A 24,108-nucleotide genomic window follows, 5' to 3' on the forward strand; every position below is an offset into this window, starting at 1 on the left:
TCAGACATTTCAGAGATTGTCCCAGTCACTCCTCAGTGTACCTTCCCCTAAGTTCTTTATTTCCTTTGCTCAACAACAACAAAAATTAGCAAAGCTTTTGAAAAATAGAAGGCCCATTTTAGTTAGCATCTTATATGTCCTCAGTTTTACTTTTAATTTCTGTCTTTTGAGGAAAGAATAACTCTCACTAGTTCTCTAGCCTGGAGCAGGGGGTTGCCAACGAGCAACGTCAGCCTCACCTGGGAACTTGTCAGAATGCAAATTTTCAGTCCTCACGGGAGACTTTTTCAATCAGAAACTCTGAGGGTGGTGCCCAGCGCAGCAATCTGTTTTCACAAGGTGATTCTGAAGCATGCTAGTGTGAGAACCAGGGGGCTAGAGAAAGTCAGCTGAAATGTGATACATTCCTTAGTAACTAAGGATTTGACTCAGAGAAGCCATGCTAATTAAAAGGCTCTGTTGGAGCCAGGGGAAGGAGAAAAGCTCATAGGAATTTAATTGCCCAGTCTTCCTGAGAATCAGGATCTGGCTACATACCAGGAGAGGGTTGGTGTGAATATTCAGTTTGCTCACTGAGTTGAGAATTTTGAGACTGATGGTAACTTCTTTCACCAGTCCCCGATATCACATTAAAGGGTGTGGGACAGTGTGATTAACTCTTTCCAGTTGTTTCAGGTCTTTTGCGACAGGCATGGCCACTTATGCCCAATGGTTTTGATGAACAAATAATCTGGAATTCCAGTGTACTCACTGTGAAAACATTATTGTGTTTATACTCATTAATTCACAGAGCATTTGAGGAGCACCTACTGTTTGTAAAGCATAAGATGGGTAAGACATGGTCCCTGTGTTCAAGGAATATGTCACTTACTCGTATCAGGAAACATCCCTGAACACAGTGCCTCCCTATGCTCACAGATGTGTGCTTTTCTATACGTGTCCGAGCTGCTGCCCACAGATCCAAAGTAAATCTGGCCTCAAGGTCAAAGCTCAGTTACTTTTATCATTATTTGGGACTTAATTCTTTTACCCTCTCCCCTCTTTCTTTCCCTTTTGATATAGCCTTTAGTTTACCGCCAGGTTTTTGCTGAGATGTATGAAAATGTTTTTCATAACCTCCTGAGTTTAAGGATTGGGATAGGCTTCCTAGTCTAGTTCATTCTGGTAGAAATTCTGAATAAAGACTGACAAATGGACTCCCTTAATGGAAATAGTTTTTTAAACTGTTAATTTTATAATTAAAAAAATAGTAAAGACAAAATAAGAGGATATATAAAATAGATAACTAATAAGGAACTACTGTATTGCACAGGGAACTCTTCTCAGTACTCTGTAATGACCTGTATGGGAAAAGAATCGTAAAAAGAGTGGATACATGTATGTGTATAACTGATACACTTTGCTGTACAGCAGAAACTAACACAACATTGTAAATCAACTATACTCCAATAAAAATTTTTTTAAAAAATAAGAGGAACCACTTGGAAAGATGATATAAGATTTTTAAATTGTAGCTATGGGTTTAGGAATTTTCTTTGTGATTAATAGGTCTAAACATGAAATACCCATCCTGAGAAGGCAGACATGACCTTCACGCCCTATCCATTTTGCATTGTTTTCCCCCTCCTACTCATGCAGAACATTTGTTTTTAATCTCTGGAAGTACTTTTGAGCACGAGGCCTTGGCTGTGAGCGGTTCTTCTGTTGCTTTCGTCATCAGTCCCTGCCACTCCCCTGTGAGGAGTCTTCTGGCAAGCACCACTCCTCCTCTTCTCTACTAGTGCCCAGTCAGTGTCTTGTCCGCTCTTACCATTAGCTCTTAGTCTCAGCCAGGTCCCTTTCACTAGCCCCTGCCCTGCTGTGGCCATACAGCAGTCTCAGCTGTCACTGCCATGATAGAAGACAAGGCCTCACAGAGTTAAGCACGTCTGCACATGCGAGTGCACGCTTTACTTAATGCAAGAGATAAGGAAACTTGGGACCCTCAAATCTCAGAGATGTAGAATTTCATGAGACTTTCTTCCATGCCTGAGATTATAATGTTTGCAAATGGCCTGAAACACTACCAATTTTAAACCCTTCTTTTTAATTTAATTTGGTGAATATGATCAGTAATTTACAATAATGAGTTAGCAGAAAATGGCTAAATCAGAAGATGATTCTTTGCATCTCCAGGCATAGGGGTTATGATTGGCCAAGTGTGTAGAAAGGGAGAAGTAAACATATATTGAATATTCTTATGATTTACAATGATTGCAAATTTGATTTAGCCATTTCTTATCCAGAGCATTTAAAATGACTTGTTAATGATTATCCTTTTCTCAGTCTTCTTGCTTATGAAGAACTGTAAGAGCTGGAGAGATTTCTCTGCATCTTTTACCATAAGCACCATAACATATGAGCGCGTAAAGAAGACTGGAAAAGTAATGGTTAATGGCATGCAGATCCCTGCCTTCCTTTCCTTCTGAGTTTTCCATCCATCTGCTTTCTTTACTTTTCTTTCCCATCTGCCATCCCCTTTGGGGCTTGAGTGAATACCTTAGGTGAAGAAATGTAATTTCTTTCTCAATGTAGATGGAAACGGAAGTGTTTTCTCTTGGTAATGTAGCTTGAACTGGATGTGCTGCTTATACTGAAGTGTAGAAATAGAACTACTGAAGTTCTGCTACTTCCTTTTTCAAGGCATGGTTTTAGTATTCTGATTGGGGGAAGGAGTAAATCAGAGGGCATAGCAAGTAATTTAGAAGAACCTTGGCAGTACTTTTATTAGAGAACCCAGATTAGTATTTAGATACTTGATGACATGGTTTTCAATATTGCTTTAAAGGCCCTCGGTTAGTGGTTGTGGACATCTAGTTTCTCATCAGGCACAATTATTTCATTTGAAAAATTTTAACTTCCCTCTCTAAGACTTAGGATTCTTAAGTATGAAATAGTGAAATTATTAATTAGAATATTATTGCAAATTTCTATTTAATTTTAATTCTGCTGGGTTTTTTTTGTTTTTTTGTTTTTTTAATTCCCAGAGAATTCTGGATATACTCTTTGGAGTAGTCTAGTTGCTAAACACTACTTGCTGTTCCATCAGTTTTCCCCTTTAGAGCACATATGTTTGCACCGAGTCTGATCTTTATGGTTTACGTAAACCAGGTCTTGTGAACCATATAGGGAAGTAGACAGGAGGCTTGTGGGTAGTAGTCAGTTTCACTGGTTTTTGGCAAGGGACATCCTAAGAGCGAGTTGAAATGCAGTAGTCACCTGGTTCCTCAAAACAAGTTGCCTGTGGCTTGCAGTCAGCTGATCTGATTTTAAGTAGAAACAAAAAGAGCCCCCTAAGCTTCCATTTGAGAGCAAGTGGTAACCTGTGCCCCCATTATCTCATCTTAAAGTTTTCCAAATCTCATGACAGTATTTCTCTGCACTTCTGGTGTACCCAGTGCCTATCCTTCCTTTTCTTTTTTTTTTTTTCCTTTTGGTTGTTGAGAGTAGATCCTGCTTCTAGAATTTACTTCCCAGACAATTGCTTTCACTTGTTTAGACTTTCAGACTTATCATCTGGTTTATACTCAGTTCCCCACCCCCCACCCTTTGACTTTACATTTATGGTCCTATGACTTCATCAAGAGGGGTTCCCACGTGGCATTTTTTTTGATAGTGGGGTTGACAGAAATAGAATCAAATTGAAATTTAGAGTGGAAATGATAGAGAAAAATTCTCCTGATTTTTTGTTTAGTTTTGCTTTTGAAAAGGAAGATTATTCTGGCTTACTTCTAGTCTTTGGTCAAACACGTAGTGCATGGATATTGAAGTTGGGGAGGTCAGTCAGTGAAGTCAGTTGGCCTTCATTTTTTAGGGTAGCTTCTCCTTCCTGATGAGAGGAAAGGTAAGATGGTAAGATGTATTATGAAGAGAGAGGCTAGGAAATGTAGACCTACATCTGAGAAGGTCCTGCTCCTCCTTCATTTTATTGTATAAACTGTCATGGTGGAAATCATTTTAAATCTAAACAATCAAACTAGTCCACATGCTCTATATTGGCTTATTATCTGTCACTTTTTCTTCACTTCACTTGATTTAGATTGTTGGCTTAAGCTGTGTTCTCAAGAATCCTTAAACTGTAAAGCCTACGTGAACTTTTTAATATTCCTAGATTCCTGGTCAGAAACTAGGACATTCAGATATGTTTTCACTTTTCCTTCCCTTTACTGATGCAATGGAGGCTCATGCCTGCCCAGCTGTTGTGCTTCTTATCGTTTTGGACAAAGAAATACTCTTTAAATCCCATGGTTTGGAGCATTTTTTACAGTGGTCATGCTGAAAGTTCTCATGTTCTGAATTTTTAAGAGCATGGAAAACTTAGAAATCTGGAGATGCCCCTTCTATCTTTCTCCTGTTCAAGACGGTGACAACGCCTTGCTTTCTTCCTTAGAAAGAGAGTCTCCATCTTTTGCATTCTTACCCAGAGAAAATTCTAGCTTGTAGCTGCCTGGAAAGTTGGTGTTGAATGTATCTGCAGAGCTGCCTTGTTTTTGCTCAAAAGGAAGAAACACTTCAGCTCCTATCCATATGCAAAGGTATTTCTTGGTACTTTCATGGCTCATTCAGGGAAACATAAGAGAAAAAATGGTTTCCACCAAGTAACAGATTTATACAGTTGTTACCATCATTTAATGTTTTTTCCTTTATTCCTTATTTCTAAAACCATTTCCCCAGATGCTTTACTGGGGCAATTCTGCTTCCTTTACCTCTTGTTTCTTTCCTTTGTTTTCTTCCCCTGTTCTTTTTGTCTTCTTTTTGTAGGTATGTCTTCTCTTTTGGTGTGTTTTTGTTTTTTTTTTTCCATCTTTATTTTCTGAACTTATCTCCTGGTTCCTCGTTCCCTGCATGCCACTAACTATTTTCATTAGATATTAATTGATTTGTGAATTCAGGCTGAATTGCATCATCAGCAGATGGCGGATCCAGACCTGTTGGAAGAATCCTCCTCCCTCTTGGAGCCAAGTGAGATGGGAAGAGGCACGCCTTTAAGACTTGGGTATGTACCACTTCAACCCTCTGTACTCAGTGGGGTCATGTTCATTTTTGCTTTTCAAAAGAGCGGTGAGGCTGGGCATTCACTGCTTCCAGGATGCCCTCTCTTCTGAGCCCATTGCGAAAAGTTGCTGAGTCGCTTTGGATTCGGTTCCTGAGTTGTTCTGTCAAACCTCTGCTGAGTCCAGGAATCAGACTTTGGCAGCCCTTTTGACATAACGATGCATATCCTCCTGTTTGGCGTCTTTGCCCCCCTGCTCTCACTTTCCTCCCATACCGTGGCGTGGAATAGTTCCCAATCTGGCATCTGGCTCTTCTCCCCACAGCTTCGTGGCTGGTGTGATTAACCGGGAGCGCATCCCTACTTTTGAGCGCATGCTTTGGCGGGTGTGCCGGGGGAATGTGTTCCTGCGGCAGGCTGAAATCGAGAACCCCCTGGAGGATCCTGTGACTGTAAGACAAGGAAATTGCATCTCATGGAGTAGGTCTTGTAAAGGGAGCTCAGAGTAGTAACGCAGCAGGTGCCACCTGAATCTGACCCTCCCATGGAGGAGCCCTTAGGTTTACTCTGCTTTGATCTATGAATTTGAAGGACTGCTCTTTTCCTCTTTACCTCCATCATATGTGTACATACAATGTATATGTGATGTATACGTATATATTTTCAAGCTTTACCTGTGTAGGTATTATTTTGATTAGAAGTATGTTTTTTCCAGTTATTTTAAACTTTAGCTTTATATGTTTTCTGTTACTTATCTGGGACCAAAAGAAATTTAACTTTCTATGAAAATTAACTTAAAGCAAGACATCTAGTTCCAAGTCTGGTAACATCTATACGTAAAAAGAGGAGGGATTTCCTAAACTGTGATCTTTATAAGTTGATGAAACTTTAATTGGTAAAGTTTTTTGTATTCTTGTTTGTTGGGAGTTTTAGGAACTTAGTTTCAAGATTTATATTGTACAAGATGGGATGATCTTCCCCACCCAATGCTTTGGAAAGTAGGAATAGCTTAGCATCTTGGCATTTGACATAATGGGACAGAGTTCTTAGCATAAACCTACATTTAGAATGGTGAGTCCTAATTTCAGGGGTGACAAGCAAAGAAGATTAAATGTTCTGCAAAAAATTCATTTCACTTTGGTATTAGTATTATTTAGAAACCTGGAGTTGGTTTTTATGTTCTCAAGTGTCTTTTGGGTTTCTTAAATTAGTATTCTTTCTTCTACCTAAGAAGAGAGGTTGAATTATGAGGCTTCTCAGAGTCGGTGGGTCATACAACTAGAAATGATCCTGGTAAATGGATCTTCTCGGTACCGAGTAGGAGTGTGGTGACACTTAGGTTACGGTGAGTGTCTCCTTACACTGAGGAGCAGTGTTATAGTCTTACTGAAGGCTGTCCTTGGGTTGTAGAGACATTGCAGTCAGCAATCACACCTAGTGTGGAGCTGTTCTCAGGAATATTCAGCCAAGTTCCTGGGCAACAGAAACATTATTTTATCAATAAATCGAGTAAGGGAGGGTCTGGATATCTACAGCAGAGCAGCTGCACAAAGAATGTGCTCCAGTTTATTCCTAGAGAACTTAGGAATTTCAGACTCTTGAGCCTTACTTTCTTCACTCCTTCACTCTTCCTCCCTCTTTATCCTTCTATAATTTTGTTTGTTTTCCTGTAATAAAAGCTCTATAGGAATAGGAGAAAATACAGGCAACCAGAGACAACCCACTATAGCTTATTTTCCTGATCTTTCCTTCTAGCCTTTGCCTCATACTTCAGGTATAAACTTGGTATTTGGAATGGATTGCCTTCCTCCCTGCCCCCTAAGGTGTAAATTGGCATGAACCATGAGATTCTACATCAACATTCTTCCCAACTACTCAGTTCCTTGTAGTTATTCAGTTCCCTTTATCTGGAGTTTCTAAGCATGGGAATAGGCAGGAATGGCTTCCTTCTCTTTCCTCTTCTCTGTACTTATGTCATTTAGGCAATATAAGATTTATTCAGTTTAAAGTTGAATTGGTAAGTAGGGCTAAATTCTGCTAAGAAGAGAATCATCTTTGCATCCGTGTCAGTCTCCTGGTTGAGTTGAAAAACAAGTACGGAAAGATTTTTGCGAATCAGAGATTACAGGGCAAATGTTCTCGTAGTGGAGCTTAAGAAATGGTTTGAGGATAATGGTTAAAATACACAGTTGCCATACCCTTAAAAGATTCCAGTTGTTTCTATATCACCAAGAAAGTAAGTTACTTAAGAAGTTTTCTTCTGGATTATAAGTCTGAATTCTTGGTTTTTGGTTTGGGGCCTAGGGAGACTACGTGCACAAGTCTGTGTTCATCATTTTCTTCCAAGGCGATCAGCTGAAAAACAGAGTCAAGAAGATCTGTGAAGGGTAAGAGGAAGGTGCCTCCCCCGAGGGTGCATCCAAGCCACCTAACTATTGTTAAGCCTAGAGAATAGAGAAACACAAACCCTGTTAGTCCACTTTGACACGGTGAATATATCTTTTAATAACGTTAAGGTTATTTTAAACAATGAGAAATGGCCTAAGTTTATTTTTTTAGGCTGTCAAAATCACAATTTCCTTTTCTTAGAAAAAGTAATTAGGACTCATGATTCATAAATTCTACATTGTTCTGGGACGGTGGGTCTTCATACCTAGCAGTGTGCCATAGGCACTGTGCCCTTAAACTCTTCTGAAATTCTGCCCATGAGATCTTTTTTCCATGCCATTTTTCTCCAGCAATTTTTAATGTAATTTGTATCACCGTTTCTTTTTCTTTTTCTTTTTTTAATCTAAAGGAATTTAATAGCTACACAGAATGTCAAAACAGTTCAAATGTTGCTGCTCTATCTGTAGGCTCCTTCCCATAAATAATTATTTTTGATTAGTGCATCAGTCTGAACTAATCCGGTTTGGGTCCTTCTAGTAAGTTAACATTACTTTCTGAGATTACTTAAATTGGCTACGTTAAGGAATTTCAGTGTTTCTCAGGCTGTGTCTGCACATTCCAGGTTCCGGGCCTCACTCTATCCCTGTCCTGAGACGCCACAGGAGAGGAAGGAGATGGCTTCTGGAGTTAATACCAGGATTGACGATCTCCAAATGGTACACAGAGGCCTGGAGGGAATTTGTTTTTGTGAAATACTACAGTAGAAGACCATTCTTCTTCCTTGAAACACGAACAGTTAGTTTTTTAGGCACCTGCAGCAGCCCAGGATACATTTCTTTTTTTGCTATTTTTAATTCATTCCCTGAAACTTTTCCCCAGCTCTCATGGGGAATGACTTAAAAATGGCATGAATCATCTTCAAATAAGACAGGGGTGCTATGCCTCTGAAATCGTTGTTGCCTAGAGTATTCGGTCCCCCTCCTCATGAGTCTGAGATATTTCTATAGTAAAGTATGCTTAGTTAAGAAAAAAATCAAATAACATAGGAGTACATATCAAGTCAATTCTGCCTCACACACACTGTCTCCAGAGCAGCCACTCTTAACAGCTTGGTGTGCATCCTTCTGGTCACCTTGAATCTGAGCCACAGAGTCTAGCCAGTGAGTCCTGGTATAAGTCTTGTACCCAAGAAGAAACGTTTACCAAATTGCAGTGTGTGTGGTTTGCACACACCATGGTTGTCACGGGGTTCTAAGCAGGGAGTCGTGATTTATGCACACATGGAAGGAAAAGGGTGCCCAGTTGGAGCTTTGTTCCCTATTGAAAGGATGTGATGATCGCCCCCTTGAAACATTAGTAAACATACTTAATCCCAAAGGCAGTTCTTTCCAGCAGTGGCAAATTGTCAAGAGATACGTTGTAACTTCCATTTCAGCATCCTTTCTCATCTTCTCCTCCGACCCCCTTTGTACATGACCCACCGACTTGACCTGTTGCCAGCTCCTTTCAGATACACTTACCTGTTTAACCAAGGGAAGAGATTTTTTAGAACTGCTGGTGGGTGATAAGCCATACTAGTACATTCTGGGTTCTAGGACTGTTCTACCCCCGCCTTATGAGGTAGGCTTGTGGTAGATTTTGAAGAGCATGTGCAATAGTCGTTATAAATGACTAGAATCTGATTTTTAAAACACCAAACTGTGTGAAGTAAAATTTTAAAAGGGATTGAATACCAAGGAATGAGATGTGTGGGCGTGGGCTGGTGGGGAAAGAGAAAAGCAAATAGAACATTGCTTGCAAGTCTATTTAGCATCCTTCCAGAAGTTTAAATAGTAATTGTGAAATTGTCAACAACCAGGAAAGAAAGTAGCTTTGTTCCTTTATTCTCAAGTGATACAAGAGTTTCCCTAGCATGCCATGGCTTTTTTTTTTTTTAAAAAAACCTCTCCTGGAAGTTACTTTCTACGGCCCAAGACAGTTTCTCAGGGAGCAGTGGCGACTTCTTTCCCATACTGACTTGAAAAGCCAGCTATGATGGAGACTTGAGCTAAAATGATTAACGTATAGTTTTTTCCTCTTCAAACAAATGTGGAGATTTAAGGTAGATTCTCATGCGCAAGTGTGAATGGTGGGGTGCTTGCCCAATTTTGGCTTAGCCCCTCTTCTGCTATAGAAATCTTAAATATTTGGTGATAAACAAGGCAGTGGAATGTAAAGTGTTTGTTCCTGGCCCTTCCTCCCACTCTATTCTTGGCAATGTGATTCCTCCGAGGGAACTCTGTACTGGTTTCCAAAGGATCAGGCTTCTTGGGGGGAAAAGAAGCCTGACAGAAGAATCAAGCCTTATCTGCTCCGTGCCGACCGTGGTATGTGGCAGTGTAAATCCCCTCTAAAGGCCGTGGTGTCTCCTCCCCCCGGCAGGCAGCCTCTCTCGGCAGAGGCAAATGCTGGTGTTCAGCAGTGCCTCTGTCCCCCCAGTCCCTGAGGCTGGCTCATGTTCAGGGCGTTCTGCAGCTTGCTGTTCTTAAGTAGGGATTTGACAGCTTGGTCAGCTCCTGGGCCTGTGATGCTGACTTCTTTGACAGGCTCCACATGGAAGGTCATTGCTCTTTCGTGAGCCAGATAAAAGCCGGTGACCTACATTGTTCTGCTGTGGATTTCGTGGTAAGATTAAATTTAGAGAGAAAAGCTAAAAACCATTTTCTCAGGTTTCGCATCAGCTTGAAGCTAAATGAATATGAATGTTAGTCACTGGAACTCTAATTTCTCATAATTTGGCCAAAAAAAAAAAAAAAAGAGAGAAAATTCTAGCCAGAGGAAGAAAAAACCCAGATCCCCACCTGCCCTTCTCAGAAAGCTGTGCCTCTTTGCCTTCATATCCTGAAATCTAAGACTGGTGTTAGAAGGGTCCCTGTCTGCTCCTTTCTCTCCCAAAAGGTTCTGAATCAAACGGAGGATCACCGCCAGAGGGTTCTGCAGGCAGCTGCTAAGAACATCCGCGTCTGGTTCATCAAAGTGCGGAAGATGAAGGCCATCTACCACACTTTGAACCTGTGCAACATAGATGTGACCCAGAAGTGCCTGATTGCGGAGGTCTGGTGCCCCGTCACTGACCTTGACTCCATCCAGTTTGCGCTCAGAAGGGGCACGGTGAGTCCCCCACAGCTAGCAGTGCAGCCTACAGCCAGGAAGAGCGGTTCCCGTCCATAGTAACATGAACCAATTACATTTGTATGGCACTTTTAGTCTCAGAGTTCTTTAATATACTCATCTTGTATCCTGACAATACATTTCGTATATGCTGATTTTTCAAATGTAGAAATTGCAGTTGAAAAAGAGATTAAATGATTTGGTCATATACCTATGATCCTTCAGGGTAGCTCAACATCAGAACATCAATTTCCTGATCCACTCTCTCTGTCCATTAGACTAGTTCCGTAATAGACCCCTCGCAGTTCCATATAGTAGTTAATTAGAGCTACTGCCCTATCCAAAGCACTGATCTAGGGTCCAGGAGGTACAGAGATGTAAAAAATAGGCCTTCAAGTATCTTATGACTTATTCTAAGAGGCTGATGTGCATACAACACAGTCTGCGCTAAGAGTAGTTTATGTGTGTGGAGGGAAGGAAGGCGCCAGCTTTTCCAACTAGGATGATCAGAAAAAGCTTCAAGAAGGTGGCATTTACTCAGGGCTTTGAAGAATGGGTAAGATGTCGACTGGCAACAATGAGAAGAAAACAGTATGGACAAAGGCAGGAAATACAGTGTGACCATGTGTGGTTGGGCCAGAACAGGGATCGTAATGGGTGAGCCGAAAGAGCAGGAGGCAAACCTAGGTCAGGGAGACTGGAACCTAATTGTCAAGGGTTGGTTTTTTCTGTTTTGTTTTTTTAATAAATTTATTTATTTATTCATTTACTTTTTGGCTCTGTTGAGTCTTCGTTGCTGCGTGCGGGCTTTTCTCTAGTTGCGGCGAGCGGGGTCTACTCTTCGTGTGGTGCGCGGGCTTCTCACTGCGGTGGCTTCTCTTGTTGCGGAGCATGGGCTCTAGGCGCGTGGGCTTCAGTACTTGTGGCACACGGGCTCAGTAGTTGTGGCTCGCGGGCTCTAGAGCGCAGGCTCAGTAGTTGTGGCGCACAGGCTTAGTTGCTCCGCGGCATGTGGGATCTTCCCGGACCAGGGCTCGAATCCGTGTCCCCTGCATTGGCAGGCGGATTCTTAATCACTGCGCCACCAGGAAAGTCCCATGAAGGGTTTTTAATACCAGGTTAGTGGGTTTAAATTTTATCCCAGAGGGAGTGGAGAGACATTGGAAGTTATTTAGCAGTGAAGGGACATGATCAAAACGGTTTTAAAAGAGTAATCCAGGGACTTCCCTGGCGGTCCAGTGGTTAGGACTCTGTGCTTCCACTGCAGGGGGCCCAGGTTTGATTCCTGCTCAGGGAACTAAGATCCCATATCCCACATGCCTCGAGGCATGGCCAAATAAATAAATAAATAAAATAAAATGAGTAATCCATTGATAGCATCTGGGTTGGATTGGGGAGTAGAGGGAGTCTACAAGTGGGGGTTCAGTTAGGAGGTTACTGTAAACACAGAGCAGTAAGTGATAATGACCCCTGCAGTAAGACTTGGCAATGGGCAAAGCAAATAATGATGAATTTGCGAGATACTCTGAAGGAGGTATCAATTGGTATATTTGGTATTTAGCAATATGCAGGAGAAATACAAGGAGAAAAAATTAAAAATGTTTCTGAGGCATCAAAGCTGGGTGGCTGGTAGAATAATAGTTTCATTGATGGAAGTAAAAGTTCAGCAAGAGAAACTGATTGATAGGAGAAAGATGATAAGTTCAGTTTCAGTCACATTGAGGGGTTGGACAGAAATCCACATGGAAATCTCAAGCAGAAAATGGGATAGGTTCTCAAAAGAAAAGGCAACATGAAAGAAATGGGATGCATGAGGTTGGAAGGGCATGAGACCTCCAAGAGAGAAAATAAGGAGCTAATAATAGAAGGTTGGGGGCCCTGCAGTGTTACAGGCAGGGGAGGAAGAGCCAGCAAAGAGACAGGAAAGGCATGGTTGGTAAGCAGAAGAGGTAGCTCTCCAGTGTCAGGGGCTTGCATATAAGAGAAAAGACCTTTGGATCCGGTGATGAGCCAGCCACTTTGGCTAAGCGTGCTCTGCTAGACTACAAGGATTAGGGAGTTAAGAGTAGGTGGCGAAGGAAGAAAGTCAGAGAATAACTTTGCTTCCTCCATAAAAGGAGAAGAGAACAATGACACTTGTAGACAGGCAGATAAGGATGTCTCCAGAGGAGGTACCACATTTTCTTTGGTTACATATTTTAGAATTAATTTTTTTTTCATGGTGAGGATAGTTTTCCCGAGACTTCATTTAAATCCTTCATTGTAAATTTTATAGCTAGTTCCAGTTTCCCCAAAGACCAGAAAGCTTGAGATGTAATTTACATAAAAGAAAATACACGTATTTTATGTGTACTGTTCGATGAGTTTTGGTAAATACATATGCCTGTGTAACCACCATCACAATTAGGAGGGTGACCTGATTCTGAAATATGTGCTTTATGTTTCCCAGGAACACAGTGGCTCCACCGTGCCCTCCATCCTGAACAGGATGCAGACAAACCAGACTCCCCCAACCTACAACAAAACCAACAAGTTCACATGTGGCTTTCAGAACATAGTGGATGCTTATGGAATTGGAACTTACCGAGAGATAAATCCAGGTAAAAAAGCTTGAATCTTTTCCCTCTTAGAGGTTTTATCCTTTGTTATTTCTTTCAGTGCCTCACTCTGAATGCAATTGAACACAATTGGCTTAAAACTAAAGATGTTGTCAAGGCCTCAGCTGTTGTGTATTTCCTGTGAGGAGGTGCCTGTTTGGATGCAGGGAGTGAGGTTTATCGCTGGGTGGCACCCCTTTAGGAGGTGGTTTTATAGGAGTTTTATAGGAATGAGCTCCATGGATTGGGTTCCTCTCTTTGCCCTCGCGGCTGTACAGCACCTGGCTTTCTCTTGCACACCATTTGCTGGAACTGCTTTAAGCAAAAAGTTTTTTCCAAGGTAATTGATATTTTAAAATAGCTTCCCTGTTCCGGGTTAGACAGAGAAAATATAGCAATTGTTGACCATTTTAGGCACAAGGCAGATTTCTCCTCCGTTCAGAGAGCTAATGATTAAATCCAGAGTCTGAGAATTCATTTTCAGTGGGAGCCTTCTGCAGGACCTGCTTTGCTCCAGGTTCTGGGCTTTCTCCCACTCACCCAGTGGCTTTTTTCAGCTGGTTACTATACAAGGGAGGAAAGCTGGCCTGCCCCAGGAGCAGTGTCCCAGGGGTGAGAGAAAGGAATCAAAGAACAAACCACACTGGTGCCAAGGCTAGAGACAGAACTTTCATTTCCTGTGTGGTTCTTTGTTGAAAATGCTGGCAGTAGCTGGGATGCCACCAGAGCTGCTCTGTGAGGCTGTGCAGATCCTGCTGTGAAAGTTATCCCCTGCGAGTCCCTCTGACCAGCAGCTTGGGAATAAGTCACCTTATATTGATCTTAGATGATGGAGAGGGATGTGATATGTTCGGAATTGCTGCGGTTTTCTGTACTTGGTCTTTTTCCTTCTTTGGTTTCTTTATAGCCCCATATACCATCATCACTTTCCCTTTCCTATTTGCTGTGATGTTTGGGGACTTTGGCCACGGCATTTTGATGACCCTTTTTGCTGTATGGATGGTGTTAAGGGAGAGCCGGATCCTCTCCCAGAAGAATGAGAATGAGGTAATGTTTTGTTTATTTTTGATAGAAACTCAGAAACATAAGATAATTTTGTTATTTTCTTGACATATTTCTAATATTTTTCTCCTATAATCTTTGGCTGCTTACTATCATCATCTCTTCCTAGGGCAACACATTTATAATAATTTTGTACAGACAGAAGGATAATTCAGTCTTTCCTCTAGCATGATTGATGGAAGTGTATTTATTATATTTTTATTTTTTATTTATTGAGATATAGTTGATTTGCAATATTATATTAGTTTCAGGTGTACAACATAGTGATTTAAAAATTTTATAGATTATACTCCACTTATAATTATTATAAAATATTGGCTCTGTTCTCTGTGCTGTACAATATATCCTTGTAGCTTATTTATTTTATACATAATAGTTTGTACCTCTTAATCCCTTACCCCTATCGTGTCCCTCCCCCGTTGCCTCTCCCCACTGGTGACCACTAGTTAATTCAAGAATGAGGTAATGTTTAAGTTACATCTGTGTTGGTCTGAAACTTTATAATTTCTCAAGCATTCATTATGAAAATTATGATCTGGAAATCTTTGATCCATGAATTTATGGAGAAGTTATAGAGACTATTTAGAGAATAGAGAAGTTATTTTCATTTTAACACTAAAGAGGTCACGTGCTGTGAAAGTAAATTTCTTGTTAGCGTTGTATTTTGGTCTTTACTTCAAGCTCTCTGACCCAGAATGGGGTAAGAGTGGTGTGAGAGGAAGGGTCTAGTATGTTCTAAATAACACTGTCATGACATTAGCTGCAGCTAATGAGTGCATTTCATTGACCTCTTTCTCCTGGCTCCCAGATGTTTAGCACTGTGTTCAGCGGACGGTACATTATTCTGCTAATGGGAGTGTTCTCCATCTACACTGGCCTCATCTACAATGATTGCTTTTCCAAGTCTCTTAATATCTTCGGGTCATCCTGGAGTGTGCGGCCAATGTTTACTTTATACAATTGGACGTAAGTTGCAAAGAAGCTGAAAGTCAAAGCTTATTCCTTTCGTGTTCGGCTCTGGTTTTCCAGACGAGTGGTAAACTAACACTTCTTTAGGAAGCGGTTGACACTGTCTCTATTCCAAAAGAATGTAGTGTCTCCTCTTATTTATGCTGCAGCCTGGGAGGTGCTTTGTGATTTGTTCAGCAGTGTTGAGGAACTGAAACTGTAAATTAGGCACATTGATTCTTTTTGTAAGTTAAAAGCGGGTTCCCCGATTTCCCTATCTGGTCTTGTATGTGTGTTTTGTTGTTTTTTTTTTTAATTTTATTTATTTATTTATGGCCGTGTCGGGTCTTCGTTTCTGTGCGAGGGCTTTCTCTAGTTGCGGCGAGCGGGGGCCACTCTTCATCGCGGTGCGCGGGCCTCTCACTATCGCAGCCTCTCTTGTTGCGGAGCACAGGCTCCAGACGCGCAGGCTCAGTAATGGTGGCTCACGGGCCTAGTCGCTCCACGGCATGTGGGATCTTCCTGGACCAGGGCTCGAACCTGTGTCCCCTGCATTGGCAGGCAGATTCTCAACCACTGCACCACCAGGGAAGCCCTGTATGTGTGTTTAATTTTTCTTTTTGTTATCTCTGATCCCTTCTCACTCTCTGATGCTAATCCCTCCTCTTTTATTGAAGAGACAAAATAGCTATAGTATCAATGGTTTCTTTGGGGATCAGTTTCTGGACCCCAGTAATTTCCCTCTCTTGAATAAAAACTAAATGCAGCTTTTCTCCTAACGTGGTAGGGAAGAGACGGTTCGGGGGAACCCTGTCCTCCAGCTAAACCCAGCTGTCCGTGGAGTTTTCGGTGGACCATATCCTTTTGGCATCGATCCAGTAAGAGCACTTCTTTTCTGTGTGTGTGACACCAAATGTTTTAACTGAAACCCAAAAGTGAGAGAATGAAAATGAAGATAAATAGTTATTTGGGTTTTAGTTAACATATTTTTAGAAAACCTCAGTGTATCTGTCCAGAGCACTTTCAAGCCGCAAGAGATCCAGATGCCTTGGGGAGCCAAGTAATTTTTCCTGCACTACTTATTTTAGAGGTGGCTAATAATACTGACTCTGGGAAGATTGATTTTCAAGACTCCTTCCCAGTTTATTTTTGTTTAACTTAGTTTGGTTTTTATTTTTAGCAGATGTTTTAATAAAGAAAAATAGCTCTTTTCTATGGATTTTAGATTTCCATTCTTATCTTTACATACTTAGACAAAAACTTATCCCAGAATTTTATTTTTTTTCAAATACTTAGGCAAGTAAAGTGTGATCAAGTCTTTTGTGTTATGTGCTTAAACAGGGGAGGCGGGGGCGGGGGGTGTGTTTGGAATTTAAGCCTGAACATTAGATTGTAAGGATTACAAAATTCCAGAGGAAAAGCAGATCATTATGGACCAGAAAGATTAAGTTTCTTGTAAAAAATGGGTATTAATCTGGCCTTTGAAAAATATTTCAGATTGTTATAGGTGAAGAGAAGTGTGTGCAAAAGCATAGACATAGGGAGATACAAAGTTAATTATTTTTATTATTATAGAAATTAATGTTACTGAAATGCTTACTGTGGCTCAGAGACTGTACTGAGCCCTCAGCATGTCTGATTTATACCCAAACAATTCTATCAGGTAGGTACTGCTATCTGTATTATACAGATACGGAAACTAAGGCTTGGAGATACTTAATAAGATTTCATATATGCATTTAACAGATGTTTACTGAATCCCTATTGTCTGCAAGGCATAGCGCCTGCTGGAGGAAACACATTATTCTAACACACAGCTCCTGCCCTCAAGTAACTTGGAATCTAATAATAATGTTATCTCACATGCAGTGTTCTGTAGTTACAGGGTTTTTTTTGCAGACATCTCATTTGGTGCTTACAGGGTAGATACTGAGTTTAAAGTGCCTGTGGGACACCCGGGTATAAATGTCCATCAGGCAGTTGGAGTTGCAGAACGTCAGGCAAGACTGGGGCTGCAGAGAGAACCAGCCACAAGTTGTCAGGTTAGAGGTCACCGAGGATGAGCTCTTCATGAGGAGGCCAGTTCAGAAAAAAAGATGCCGGGCTAGATGGTGGAAGATCTGGCTTATCAGGGTACAGAGTTTGCACTTTATCGTAGAGATGACAGTAGGGGTTCTGGGAGGTTTTAGCACAGGGAATGACTGCCTCGGAGTCACGATTTAGGAAACATAATCTGATGGCCAAGTGGAGGCAGAACTGTCAGGAAAATTTTACAGGCATCCAAGCCTTAGGTGACAAAGCATAAGGCAATTAATGTTTAAAAATAGATAGAAGGACAGCACCACTGGGTTTCAGTCAGCAAAATACAGATTGTGGGAGCATCTACAAGATAAACGTCCCAATTTCTTCAACAAATCTTTTGTAATGAATAAAAAAGGAGAGCTGGAGGGAGAACCTATAGAGACTTAAAAGCTGTATCAAGCAATCATGGTGTATAGACCTTGTCTGAACCCCACTTTGAATAAATGAATTATTTTAAAAAGTATGGATACAGTTGGGGAAATTTGAATACTAACGATTCCATGGTATTACAGAAACATTGTTAATGCTTTGGGGTATGATAACAGTATTGTGGTCATGTTTTAAAAATGAGTTCTTACCTTTTAGAGATCCATACTGAAATATTTACAGGTAAAATGACATAGTATCTGGACTTTGCCTCAAAATAATATGGAGGTGGGGAGTGGGTTGGGGATATAATGAACACGATTGACAAGGAGTCAACAAATAATCGTTGAAGCTGGGCCATAGGCACATGGGAGTTTGTCATGTTATTCTCTCTGCTTATGTATATGTTTAGAATTTTCCATAATTAAAAAAAAAACAACTATTTTTTAGAATAGGTGAATATTTTTCCATTTGAGAACTCTTTTTAATAATGCCTTTTTGTTTTCTTGGGTTGTGACAGATTTGGAACATTGCTACCAATAAACTGACCTTCCTCAACTCCTTTAAGATGAAGATGTCTGTTATCCTTGGTATCATCCACATGATGTTTGGAGTCAGCCTGAGCCTTTTCAACCATACGTGAGTCACTCTGTTTCATCATAAGAATGCACTTAGTTCAGACAGTGTTTTGCCTAAAGAAATCATAACACCTCTAAGGAGGGATTAATAACTCAGAACACTGTTCTGTGTTAAAGAAATGCTTTTATAAAAATCTTATTTGTTTGAATGAAGCTTGCTTAATATTAGTCCCTTAACAATGTACAGTCGTACTCAAGATCTTTAAAAAAAATCTTGTGTAATTTTCATCAAAATGAGAGTTATGTTCTTTTCCCTTGACGTGTAACTCACATAAACTTATGAACTGTGGTCTCAGAATGTACTAGATTTTCCCATCTCTTCCTCATGAGAGATTGATAGGGGTGGTATTGGAGCTGTTCACGGTCCAAAAGTTTGGTAGTCATAGTTAATCCTGCTTGTTTCTGTTGCCTCCAGTTCTTCTGGCTTTTGCTTCTTCACATGATAAACGTAGAGTTGAGGGTGCATTAGGTAGAAAATCTAGTATACTTGGTATAGGGGTGACCCTGGGTCTGTTCACCTTTAACATTTTTTTTCTCTCTTACTTTTTAGCTATTTCAAGAAGCCCCTGAATATCTACTTTGGATTTATTCCGGAAATAATCTTCATGACCTCTTTGTTTGGCTACTTGGTCATCCTTATTTTTTACAAGTGGACGGCCTATGATGCTCACACATCTGAGAAAGCGCCAAGCCTTCTGATCCATTTCATAAACATGTTCCTCTTTTCCTACGGGGACTCTGGTAATTCGATGCTGTATTCTGGACAGGTGCGTCAACCCAGAGGTAGACTGTCTTAGGTGGTTTTCCTAGGTCAGGAAGCCAGATGTTTCTGTGACCCTGAAAAAGCCTTAGGGACTTCCCTGGTGGTCCAGTGGTTAAGACTTTGCCTTCCAGTGCAGGGGGGTTGTGGGTTCGATGCCTGGTCGGGGAGCTGAGATCCCACATGCCTCACGGCCAAAAAACCAAAACATAAAACAGGAGCAATATTGTAACAAATTCAATAAAGACTTTAAAAATTGTCCACATCAGGGCTTCCCTGGTGGCGCAGTGGTTGAGAATCTGCCTGCCGATGCAGGGGACACGGGTTCGAGCCCTGGTCTGGAAAGATCCCACATGCCACAGAGCGGCTAGGCCCGTGAGCCACAACTACTGAGCCTGCGCGTCTGGAGCCTGTGCTCCGCAACAAGAGAGGCCACGATAGGGAGAGGCCCGCGCATCGCGATGAAGAGTGGACCCCACTTGCCGCAACTAGAGAAAGCCCTCACACAGAAACGAAGACCCAACACGGCCAAAAATAAATAATAAATAAATAATTAAAAAATTGCACCTCAGAATGACAATCAGCCAAAAAAATGTATTAAAAAAAGAAAAAATTGTCCACATCAAAAAAAAAAAAACCTTAAAAAAAAAAAAAACCTTGAAAAAAATCCCCATCAGCCCACACATCCAAATCTAAATTCAGCCCATCCTCCTCCTTTGGGTGGGTGAACTGTAACTTGTGTATGTAGAAAGGGTAGAATTTATAACTCTCATCCTATGGGACGGTCCTGGGCTTTGCCACAACATCTGCTAATTATTTTGAGGAACTGGATTGTGTTATTTATTCATAAATTGGCAGGAAAGTACTATTTTAGAGGGAATTTGTGCCGGAGTTGGAAACTGCACATTTGATTAATGTGATGTGCCTTGTCCTTCTTACTTTGCAGAAAGGAATTCAGTGTTTCCTGGTAGTGGTTGCACTGCTGTGTGTCCCTTGGATGCTGCTGTTTAAACCACTGGTCCTTCGCCATCAATATTTGAGGAGGAAGCATTTGGTGGGTGTATTTCTGTTGCTGAAAGTTACTAGATTTTTTTTTAAGATCAAGGCAATTCCTCATGGGATATAATGAGTTGTGCATAACCTGTATTCTCTTAAAATGCATTTGTGTTGTATCTCAGCATGAACACTAGACCTGCTGAAATGAAAAAAACGAAAAACAAACATGTAATTGCTGCTCAGACATCCAGATTCAGCTTTGAGTAGCCCAGGTAGCGAGGACAAGTCATAAGTTTTTACCTTTCCTGATCACGCTTTGCTCATGTTGTGCTCAGCAAAATCCAGGTCTGGGCCTGTCTCGATGCAGCATCAGCCAAAGCAAGGCTGCAAGAGCTGCAGACAGGTGAACCCACTCATGTGGTTTGCCTAGGCAACCACAGGGCTGACGCTGAGACATTTTCTTTTAAAAGGAGACCGTGATACTTTCACCAACCAAAACATCCGGGGCGGGGAAAGATTTGGTTTAAAGCACATTAACTTTTTTTCTTTTTAAGAAACAGCATACATACTTGTGTTTACTTAATGTATGTATGTGTGCATCTGAATTACACACACACATATACACACACACACTTAAGATGCCAGATGTCCATTTCTGGCTATGCAATAATGCTTACTTATTACATTGCCTGGTAAAGACCAAAAGATCTTGTTGCATGACTCATGCGGCTGTTAGATTGTTACTCCTGTTGGAGAGCAGCTGAGTTACAAGACCTGCCTTCTCCCTCTTCTGACCATCTTCATCCTTCCATGTGCCCTCATTCAGTCTCCCCTTTCACTCCCTCCCTCCTTTGTTTCCTTCTCCCTTCCTCTTTTCTTCCATTCACTATCAGGAAGGGCAACCTGTGGAGGCCCCAGTCAGCCCAACCCCAAGCCAACGGGGACTAGTGGCAGCAGCGGCTGCAACAGTGAGTGAATTAAAACCAACAAACCATCACGTTTTGTTTAAAGAGGTGGCAAACAGTGCAGCAGAATTCCTTTTAACTGTATCGAGAACATGGGACATGTGTGCTCTTGGGAAGTATGTCCTTGTTACTCATTGAGAGGATGACAGAAAAGATTTCCACCTCTTAGGAATAGATTCTGATATCATCTTTACCATTGGTCCACTAAGTTTCCATTCAGTATGTAAGTACAGGCCTGTCTATGGAAGCAGGGCGGTTGTTGTACCCTCTCCAAGTCCCATCATCTTAATCCAAGAGGGCAGCTCTTGGACTCATCCACTTTCATGTCTGTATTTTGTGACCATGTATTGGATGGGTTTTTTTAGCATGGAGTGAGAACATCTCTGTGATTCTTGAATTGATTTCCCTGCACTTTAAAGTTCTGCTTCAGAGTGATGCTTGGACATTTGGTCCATTTTAGCTGTAACTTACTCTCTTTCCAGTGGAAGCTTATGTGTGTCTACTTTTTTGTGAGAGACTCAGAAGCCCTCATGTCCTCAGCTGTTCATTGAGACCTCCACCCTGCCATGTGTCTCGTGTGTACTCTGCATCTGGTGTAATAACCAAAGTCATCTTCTGTTTTGATCTTTCCTTCTTCCAGTACTAGCTCATGATTCGGTAACAGCACTTTGAATGTTAAGCATTTCAATATTTGTCCTTAAAACATCTCTTAACCAAAATCTTATAATGCACTAATATCAGATTAGCCCAATCTATTCTAGGTAATGAATCTATGAAATTTTTAAATCTCACCAGTAGTGATTACTCATATACTATTGTGTTCTGGTAGCATCATACTCCTTTAGATAAATGAAATGTTTAGATGATGACTATTTCCTTCATTAGGTGTTCCTGATCATTTTAACTCAGAAAATTGCTATAATTATCCTTCTAGGACTAGTCTAAAAAGGCTGATATTTTGGATCAGAAGATACTTAAATGTTGCTACTTAAAATTATTTTCAAATGGGGACTTACTCTCTTCTTTCTAATGAGAGAAAAAAAAAAAAAAACCCTTAAAGCACATACTGTCCACATATTGGCGTTCTTTCCATGTGCTCTTCTTTCTGCTAGTCTTAGTTTATTTAAGATGTGCTTCTGCTGCATCAGTCTTGATGCTTTTAAGTCTGGCATCCTCTTTTATGATACTATCCAAGTTAAAAGTCCCTGGTCTGGAAACCTGCACATTCAGAGGGACTTCTTAGCGCCCTGGTTCTTTAGCCAAACATCTGTTTCTGGAGGGCAGCCCGAAGGCATCAGGATGATCATTCTACCACGGGGGTCCTAGATTCCTGACCCCAAGGGCTGAGGACATGAACACTGATCTGTTTTTGTTCTGTTTTCTGTCCTCTTGGTTGTCTGTAAGCAGTGTGTCACAATTTAATATTTTCTTTTCTTCTTCCTGCTGATGTGTGTCTCATCCCCCTTCCTGTAACTCACATCCCCTCTGTTCTGAAGGGACAGTTATTCGTGTCTGGCTGGGAGGTTTAACCTGTCTGCCCCTCACTTCATCTGCTGATTGGGGAAAGCTTCAGAAATGGCTTTCTGCTTTAGGCCTTAAAGCCTAAAGCCTGCCTCCTCGACCCTGGGATCCATCCCAAGATACTCTGGAGTCCTCTCCTGTCACCAGTGTGGTGCAGAAAGTGCTGCAGAAAAGTGCACCTGTGTTGCACCTTTAGTCCACCTTTTGTGGGTTGTCAGGTGTAATATTTGCATGAGCTGGAGGTGCCAGGCTCTTCAGTGGTTCCCAGATCTGACTACACATCAGAATCACCTGGTGAACTTTAAATTTATTTCTTAGGGCATTAAGACAGAACAGACAAGTGGAGGAAGACATAAAGATTGCCTGTAATGCCATGATCCAGACAACCCCCTACTGACATTAAAAACTAAAATCAAAGCAATAGGTGCACTTGGTTAGAGATGCAAATAGTGCTGACAGTGAAAGCCTCCCCATCCCCAGCCCTTCTCCCCCACCTTCTCCTCCAGGGTATTGTTAACAGGTGGGGAAGTTTGCCTTAAAAATTTTTTCTGCAGCTATCAGCATATATCTATCATCTATTGATAAAAATATGTATATGTGTATGTACATATATATTTAAAACACATTAGCAATTGTATATTAAATTGTAGCACTCTGCTGTCCCTTGATTAGGTTTTTTAAAATTTAGTGTCCTTAGAGATTGTTTCGTAGTGATACTCTTATAGTTGCCTAGCATTCCATAGAACATTCTGTTGGATGTGCTTAAATCATGTAATTGTTCTCTTGTTGATGGCTCTGTTGGTTGTTCCCAGTTCTTTGCTATTCCAGATAACACAGGGCACGTCCTTGTCCTTGTATCTTGATAAAACTTCACAGGCAAAGATGTTCCCAGCAGTGGACTTGCTGTCTCAAAGGGTGCATGCATTTTTTTGTGCGTGCCTTTTTTTTTTTTTCCACTTGTTATCATTTAACGAATCTCCCACCATGTGGCTTCAAGCTACCAGGACACAAGCCCCACCGACACCCTTAATCTTCTCCTCAGCTCTTCTGCTGAAGAATTTGGCCTTCACGATGACAGCCTGGTTTGGGAGCTTTCCCTTCCTCAGAACTTTGTAGTAGCCTGATGGCACCACATCAGTGATAGGAGCAGCTCCAGTCTTGTTCTTGGCGGCATTTACCCGTGTCTGCTGACTGACCAAGGTCCACAATTTATCAAGGTTGACAGCTGGGCAGAAGCTCTGGTCCCTCTTTAAGTGGTAATGCCTCATACCAACTTTCCCAAAGTATCCTGGGTGATATTTGTCGAAGTTGATCCTGTGGTGATGCATGCCACCAGCATTACCATGGCCTCCCGGGTGCTTCCGGTGTTTGCCCATGCGGCCGTGGCCGTGGCTCACGTGGCCCCTAAGTTTCCGGGTCTTCCTTAGTCTGGGTGGCATGTCGGCAGCCGAGACCAAAGAGCTGTGCATGCCTTTTCCATTTTGATAGACCCTCGAAATGATCATACAGTTTGTACTTGGGGAAATATTTTTTAAAATACAGATTTTCTAGGCCCCACCCCAGACCTACTAAATTTACAACTTCTGGGGGTGGTATTTGAGAA

At 41.4% G+C, this 24,108-nt stretch overlaps 2 protein-coding genes across 3 annotated transcripts in view; one reads left to right on the forward strand and one right to left on the reverse strand.

Annotated features, from left to right (window-relative positions):
* The window catches only part of ATP6V0A1 (ATPase H+ transporting V0 subunit a1), a 55,908-nt gene that overhangs the window by 17,350 nt on the left and 14,450 nt on the right, over window positions 1-24,108 (forward strand). The window contains exons 6-17 of one of the 2 annotated variants that reach the window (XM_068531499.1): window positions 4,932-5,035; window positions 5,358-5,484; window positions 7,337-7,419; window positions 8,043-8,136; window positions 10,358-10,570; window positions 13,020-13,170; window positions 14,075-14,214; window positions 15,038-15,195; window positions 15,965-16,055; window positions 18,146-18,264; window positions 18,814-19,030; window positions 19,970-20,077. In XM_068531499.1, coding sequence (XP_068387600.1) covers window positions 4,932-5,035; window positions 5,358-5,484; window positions 7,337-7,419; window positions 8,043-8,136; window positions 10,358-10,570; window positions 13,020-13,170; window positions 14,075-14,214; window positions 15,038-15,195; window positions 15,965-16,055; window positions 18,146-18,264; window positions 18,814-19,030; window positions 19,970-20,077 — 1,605 coding nt within the window. The remainder of the gene's footprint in view (window positions 1-4,931; window positions 5,036-5,357; window positions 5,485-7,336; window positions 7,420-8,042; window positions 8,137-10,357; window positions 10,571-13,019; window positions 13,171-14,074; window positions 14,215-15,037; window positions 15,196-15,964; window positions 16,056-18,145; window positions 18,265-18,813; window positions 19,031-19,969; window positions 20,078-24,108) is intronic. The other variant, XM_068531500.1, reaches the window with a different exon arrangement.
* LOC137755364 (large ribosomal subunit protein uL15-like) lies at window positions 23,486-23,944 on the reverse strand. Its single transcript, XM_068531501.1, has one exon. It carries the CDS (start codon window positions 23,942-23,944, stop codon window positions 23,498-23,500), a length of 447 nt encoding a protein of 148 aa, XP_068387602.1. The 3' UTR covers window positions 23,486-23,497.

The sequence above is a fragment of the Eschrichtius robustus genome, chromosome 20 (genome assembly GCF_028021215.1).
Source record: "Eschrichtius robustus isolate mEscRob2 chromosome 20, mEscRob2.pri, whole genome shotgun sequence".
NCBI lineage: Eukaryota > Metazoa > Chordata > Mammalia > Artiodactyla > Eschrichtiidae > Eschrichtius > Eschrichtius robustus.

Bases quoted from the DNA above. Each gene is read 5' to 3' on its own strand.
- LOC137755364 (XM_068531501.1), bottom strand. From the start codon at position 23,944: ATGCCACCCAGACTAAGGAAGACCCGGAAACTTAGGGGCCACGTGAGC.